General features: G+C 36.9%; 1 protein-coding gene across 2 annotated transcripts in view; it reads left to right on the top strand.

Annotated features, from left to right (window-relative positions):
- The window catches only part of MRPS9 (mitochondrial ribosomal protein S9), a 34,128-nt gene extending 27,980 nt beyond the window's left edge, over positions 1-6,148 (top strand). For both annotated transcript variants that reach the window (XM_063392651.1, XM_063392652.1), the window contains 4 exons: positions 1,896-2,064; positions 3,479-3,587; positions 4,397-4,566; positions 5,944-6,148. In XM_063392651.1, the coding sequence (XP_063248721.1) occupies positions 1,896-2,064; positions 3,479-3,587; positions 4,397-4,566; positions 5,944-6,035 (540 nt within the window). In that variant the 3' untranslated portion in view covers positions 6,036-6,148. The remainder of the gene's footprint in view (positions 1-1,895; positions 2,065-3,478; positions 3,588-4,396; positions 4,567-5,943) is intronic.
- The last annotated feature ends 632 nt before the right edge of the window (positions 6,149-6,780 follow it).

The following is a 6,780-nucleotide window of genomic DNA, read 5'->3' on the forward strand; positions in this document are numbered from 1 at the left end:
TAATAGTCATACACTTCTCACTCAGAGCTTTTCCCTACAGTGCCCTGGAGAGCATTAGATTTTGTAACAGCAGGTTCAGTCTATCTGGCCAGCTTTTGGAAGCTTGAATATGACAGTACCAGAGAATATAACTCCATTTGTCTGAACATTCCAAGTGTTTTCTCACCTAGGAGCAGTGTTCCTCAGTCTCGTCTGTCCTGTGAACAACAGCTTTGCAAAAATTCCATAACAGCAACAAACATGTCCTTTGCTCAGTTGTCATCTGGAACAGTGGCATGTGATGGCTTCTTTGTCTGTGGGGAATGTAAAAAGGTCTCGAGCAGGTTGTGGTCCATAAGCATAAGTTAGAAGTAGTTGTTGTAAATTCTCCATCCTGATAATACCCAGGAGACCTTCTCTATCTTGCTCACAGTAGAAGCCATTAAGACCAGTATTTTCAGTAGCTCCTACATTTGGAATGGCTATTTTTCCTCCAAGTGTCAGGTCTACTTGTACAGCCAAACAGTTTGGTGTTCTCCACTGCTTGGTTTTAATACATTCTACATCTGTAAAAGTACATTGCAATAAACTTTAAAAAACCCCAGCCAACAAAAAACCTACACCGAACCCTTATACATATGGGCCTCTCCCATGTAAGACCATAAAGCCTCAGACTGTAGTAAAAAGCATTGTTTAAATATATTTGAAATGTTTCAGTATAAGGTGCCAGTCTTTCCTGCTCAAAATTCTTACCTTTTGCCACTGCAACAAAAATGTCAGTGGTATTTATATTATTAAACAAAATCAGAGCTCTTGATTATTTTCCCCTTTACACTCTCCAAATGAAAACTGTTGGAAGCTTTCTACTTCTATAGTCTCTATAATGTCTACATTTTTGTATTTCCATATTACTGCTCTTCTAAGGCTTTACCACAAGTCTGTGTCATATTGTTAGGTAGAAATAGTTTCCAAGTGATGTCAAAGTTCCAGGGACTGTTATTAAGAAAAATAGTCATTTTGTGCTGGAGAAGACTCTGGTAACAGAGAGAAGAGCAAATACTTGCAATAATGGCTTGTAAGTAAAAAAAAAAAATAAAAAGAAAACCAGGTTATGGTATCTACATGAAAAATCCATTTTTGATGGTATGATACCTTTATGTCTGGCAACAGCCATCTGGAGCTCCTGCCAATAACACTTGGTAACAGGACATCCCAGCTTTTGGCACAAATGGGTTAACACACTGGTGGTACTCTTTAATCACATGTTGAAGAACTTTGGAGGGAAGTATAAAGGGGAAGGAGAACCACACAGTAGTGAAGGATAATTTATTTCAAGAGGTTGCCCTTTAAGTCAAGTATCTCTTGAATTTTTAAATACCTTGATTGTTCAGTTTTAAAGGAAATCATAAACATTAAAGTAATTCAGCTTGAACAGCCAAAGATAGGCATTTTTGTATATGTTATGAAATATAATAATTTATGAGATTCAGTTCAGTGAAATAAAATTATTTCCAAATCAGTGAATATGCTGACTTACTAAAAAACAGGTAAAAATCTTTCCCTATTCCTATTCTAATAAAACAATAATAAAGTAATAAGACATCCTCCAGTGTTTTGGGTTTTTTTTTAAGTGAGATGAACTTCATTCTAATTCAATAATCCTTAATTAAAAGGGGGTTGGTTATGCTTTGGGATAAAGTTTCACTGTTTTCTGAAGAACGAACTAGATGTCTTTAGTCACACAGAAAATGATGCAACTGCATGCTGTTCTTAAATCAGCATGTAGGTGCAAAAATGTCATCTTGTCAGAAATCATCAATAAAGGTGAAGTAGGAAAGATCCATTAAATAAAAATAGAAAGTTTTCGCAAATGCAATTACACTTGCATACTTAAATGAGGTCTTGTTGTCTTACAGTATTCAAGATTTATTCAACTCTTAGAAAAATTGGTAGCATTGCCATGTGCTGACATCGAGGAGGAGTTCATCCAGAAGTTTTCCAAAGAAGTTCCTGCACAGCTGCAGAAGGTGGTTATTGAGCCCTTGCAGTATGATGAGCGAGGAGTGGCCTTCAGCACCGGGGAAGGTAATCATTTCAATTTGCTTGGTAACAGTGCAGACTTTGTTCCTCTTCAAACTGCTTTCTTTAGAGTGTGTACAACACCGCTGAAAGTGTCACTGCTTCATTTTATATGCTCATATGTATGGATACTGCATGTATAGCTGTTAGTGATGTTATGGAACACCAAGTTAAAACACAGACTGGTCAGAAAGTACAAGTACAAGAAAGTCCAAGGCCTGGACTCCTGTCATCTGTTTTTTATATATGTATTTCTATATAGTGATAGCTCCATAGAAAGGACCTCATTGTGTTACAGGTTATAGGATACAAAAGGGCTTTTCATTATTTGCCAGAGCTGACTGCTGAGCATAAAGACTAGAGGACTGCAGGAGCACAAACACATATAAGTATTTCCATGGATATAACAATGTTGTTGCTTAACATAAAACCAGCATGTTTAGACTACTGAGTAACCTTTATCATGACTTTTGTAGGCAGTCCAGCAAAGGGGAACTTCGAAGATGCAAAGAATAAATAGCAAGGCATTTGGATATTTACAAACAGCCTAGGAAAATGTGAAGAGGGAATCTCTAAATGTTATGGGACAGAGATGGATAATGGGATATCGATCATTCATACTGGTATGGAGGGGCTGCTAGAGAAAAGCCATGAAGGTCTTTGTATCTTCTAAACACAGGCTGTTACATTTTCATTGGAGAGACACACAGCTGGAGAACAATACAATAGAGAATATCAGTGATTGCATAGAAAAAATAAGGTGGCAACAACAATTACAGGAAAGGCTGATGTCTCTCTGGACAAAGCATGTGTGCACACACACTTCATGCTGTACATTTAAGAGGAATCTTAGAGATGATGGGTATTATACAGCAGGCAGCAGATGAAAAGTCACAGAGAATTTGAGGGACAAAATGGCTAGAGAGCTCTGCTTTACCTGGGTTGTCTTCAAATTACACAACAACAGAGATGTGAGAGCACCAAACCATGATTTAATTTGCACTGGTTTTCAGTAGTATCTTCAGAACAGAAGTTAATGAAGTTTGATAAGCATGCAAACTGTGTGATTTAAGAAAAGCCACCAGGTTTAATAAGTTCAAAACCCATCTTGTTTGTGCCCCATCACCCTCAAAATGAAGAAGAATGGCTTATTTGTTTCATAATTTCTTTATCAGAGTGATTGCTTCCTTTGTGATGAAGGAGATTGGTTTCCAACACACACTTCTCCCCCTCCTTAATAGACTTTGATTAAAATATATTGAAAGATAGTGTTCTTTGTTTGCATTTTTTTGTTACCTCAGCCTGTAAAACCTAACAGCTGGCGCTGTATGAATGTGTTGAGATTTGTTTAATTACTTGGGCACTTGAAGTTCTGTAGAATATTGAAGTCTCATAAAAGATTTGGTTTAATTCCTTTAAGGTAGAAGAAAAACTGCAAGAGCTACTGCAGTAGTTTATGACAATGGGACTGGAAAAATTACAGTAAATGGAATAGACATCTTACATTACTTCCCAGTGCTGCAAGACAGGTGAGAGCACTATGAAACACTTTCTTTTACTGTACTTAAATTATTACAGCAAAAGTAACACCATACAGTTATATGCTGTGTTGATTCTGTGTTCTTGTCTCTGTATAACTATCTGTTTTATAAAAATATGTCTTGCATTTCCTCCTAATTTTCAGGAGTTCCTCTGTGCTCCTTGCCTCACCTTTTCTGAAGGGATGCAAAAACTGAGAGCACAGACTGTTCTAATAGTTCAGATTTTGGCCCTCTTAGAAAGGTCATGAATTTTATTTTAAAAATAAACATTATCTCTAAGGGTTTTGCAAGAGATTTGCAAATTGCATGCATGTGTAATTACTCTAGAGTACAGTAACATAGTAGAAGCAAACAAGGTGAGACTTTATTTAAGGCTTCAGATTTTAGAGGATGTGCGCAGTCTGATAGAGAAGTCTTCTCATTAGGCTGACATAAAGTTTCTATTCCTAATGTGATTTTTCTTTTTATTTTTCTTTTATATTGGGATTTTTAAGCTCAGGAATAGAGGGAGAGGTTGCTCAGTTTCAATATCCAGAGCTGATGGATCCTGGCTTCCTTAGAGAAGTAGTGGAATAAAAGTAGTTGTAAAGCTGAACTTTAAGTACTTACCATTGGCAGTTGGAATGTGCTCCTAGCTGCTAATTTCCTATTGATTTGAGTGAGATATGAATGCCTTTCTGGATCTCTGCCCAAAAGTTAACTATGGCTTTGTATATACAATGACAAGAAATGTGCATAACATGGAACTTTATGCACATGAATCTTTTTAATTTTTCTTCTTTTTTTTTCCCCCGTAGGGAACAGTTGTTGTTCCCTTTCCAGTTTCTTGGCAGAATTGGAAAACATGATACGGTTTGCACAGTCTCTGGTGGAGGAAGATCTGCACAGGCTGGAGCAATACGTTTAGCCTCTGCAAAAGCTTTAAGGAGTTTTGTGACAGAAAAGGAGGTGGAATTCATGAGGCAAGGTAGGAATTGAAATTATTTGTATGTTTCTTAATGTGTTTCTGGTAATTAACAGAATTAATACAAGGATCATTAAGGATCAGATTTGAGTAAATAATCCCAGTGAAACCTTGTATATTGTATGAAAGGGATCTGCGTTTATTTATAGATTGTTTTCACTTGTTTCCTAGCATCCTTTGTGTACATTTTGGATGACTTCTCAGGCGTTTTTCCATCTGTTCATGACCTCTTTTAGGTCTATTAACCAGCTTATATTGCCTCGACATAGAATCACAAAACATGAATGTGTATTCACTACTAAATAAATCTGGATCAGACGTTTGTGAGCTGTAAGATACTGAGATTGTGGTTTGTTTTACTTGGCTGGTTGTGTCTTGTTCATGTTTTTAAAAGTTTTCTTCTCCAATATAAACACTGGAGGGTTGGCATGAAGAGAGTAATGAGCATAAACGTACTGCGCGCAACTAGCCAAACCAAGGGAGCTTCTTTCCTCTCTTGCATTATTTTGTGTTTACAAGTTACTTTGGAAAAGATAGAGTTTATTTAGATAGCTGCAGGATTTGATGCTTCTCGGTGATGAGATGTCCATGCTGTTTCAGCAAATGCAGAGTTATGAACGATGAGCTTTTAACTATGCTCTTTCTGGACTAGTAGCAAGAACACCTGCTGGTATTGGTAGCAGAACAGCTGTGGGGTTTTTTCACTCTATTGCCAGCCATGAAACCAAAACTGTCTTCCTACTTTGCAACAAGTTTCTTTGACTGTACCTTTTCAGCAGTGGCAAGTATGACTTGCTAGGAAAACCCTTGTAAATAGACACTGTAATGAGTTTGGTGTCTTTACTGAGATCGCCATAATTCTGAACATGTTTGGGACATTGCCAAATATACTTTTAATTATATTTATATGTATATATTTGTCCGTACTTATAAATATACCACAAAACAATGGTCTTCATAGTGGGGAATGTGCAACTGATCCATTGGGACTCAGTAAGAATGTGCTGCATATAATTCATAAGTTAATAAATACATATATTTGGGAATACATGCTCAAAAATACTATTAGGACTGCATGATCAAAAAGGTTTGGAGACCACTGCTTTAAGGGCTTAAGCAATATGGGTAGATTAAAAAGAGTGGGTGGTTATTTTAGTGGTGTGTAAAGGAAAATGTGAATGAAGTTCAGGTATTAAAGGGAAGTTAAAAAGTTACAGGATCTGATGATGCTCCTTTCAGGGTTTGTGGTTCTGAACCTTTTGCCCTCTAGATGATACAGATCATACTGTTAGTAGAACTCAAAGTTATTTCCTCACAGGTAGTTACCTGTAATATTAACTAATAGCAGTAAATAAATGGGTGCTTTCCTGTGTTTTGTAGCTGGATTGCTAACAGTTGACCCACGTGTGAAGGAACGAAAAAAGCCTGGTCAAGAGGGACCTAGACGGAAATTCACCTGGAAAAAGCGATGAGTCTTGAGTATTTAAAGAATGACAAAGTGCTACCGAAACTTCAAAACTGATTTATGATTTAAAACTGTTGTATGAATATATTTAGTAATAAAGACTTTTTTTTCTCTTTATAATTACGTCTTCTGTTTAAAAAGCAACAAACAACTCTTAAATTTATCTAAAATTGTGGGAAATCATAGTGTAATTTGATAAAACGTTAAATCTAAAATAGTCACCCAAATGCCAACTTTACATTTTAACTCCGGTGAAGTCAATAACAATTTATAAAACTATTGGTGAATTATAACTTCTAAAAATCAGTCTGTTTGTTTAATGATTTGGCAGTTTAAATTCTGAAGTTAGGCAGCTCCTAACCAGGTACTTGGATATCCTGTCTTTCTGCCTCGCAGGTATCTGAGGATAAGCAACAACTTCCTACCTGAACTGTGGTGAAGTTGAGAAGCCAGTGAGGATAGTACTGACAATTGAGGGGATGTTGAGAGAGGAACTGTCACAGAGGATAACCTTTGCCTGTGGAATCAGTTCTCTCCAGGATGCTTCCCCAGGTTAAGTAGGGAGTGATTCAGAACAAGTACCTAAATTTAGGTTCTCTGAATCATCCTCTGGAGGAGTCAGTTTTTATGTTCTTCCCCCAAATGCAGAAAGAGCTGGAGGGATTAAGCTGAAGTTGTCTTTTAGAACACTCTTCTCCACCCCTTAAATCTCAAGGGGCCTGTTCAAGGAGGCGTGTTCCGAATATGGCTAA

The sequence above is a fragment of the Prinia subflava genome, chromosome 3, assembly GCF_021018805.1.
Source record: "Prinia subflava isolate CZ2003 ecotype Zambia chromosome 3, Cam_Psub_1.2, whole genome shotgun sequence".
In the NCBI taxonomy this organism is placed as follows: domain Eukaryota; kingdom Metazoa; phylum Chordata; class Aves; order Passeriformes; family Cisticolidae; genus Prinia; species Prinia subflava.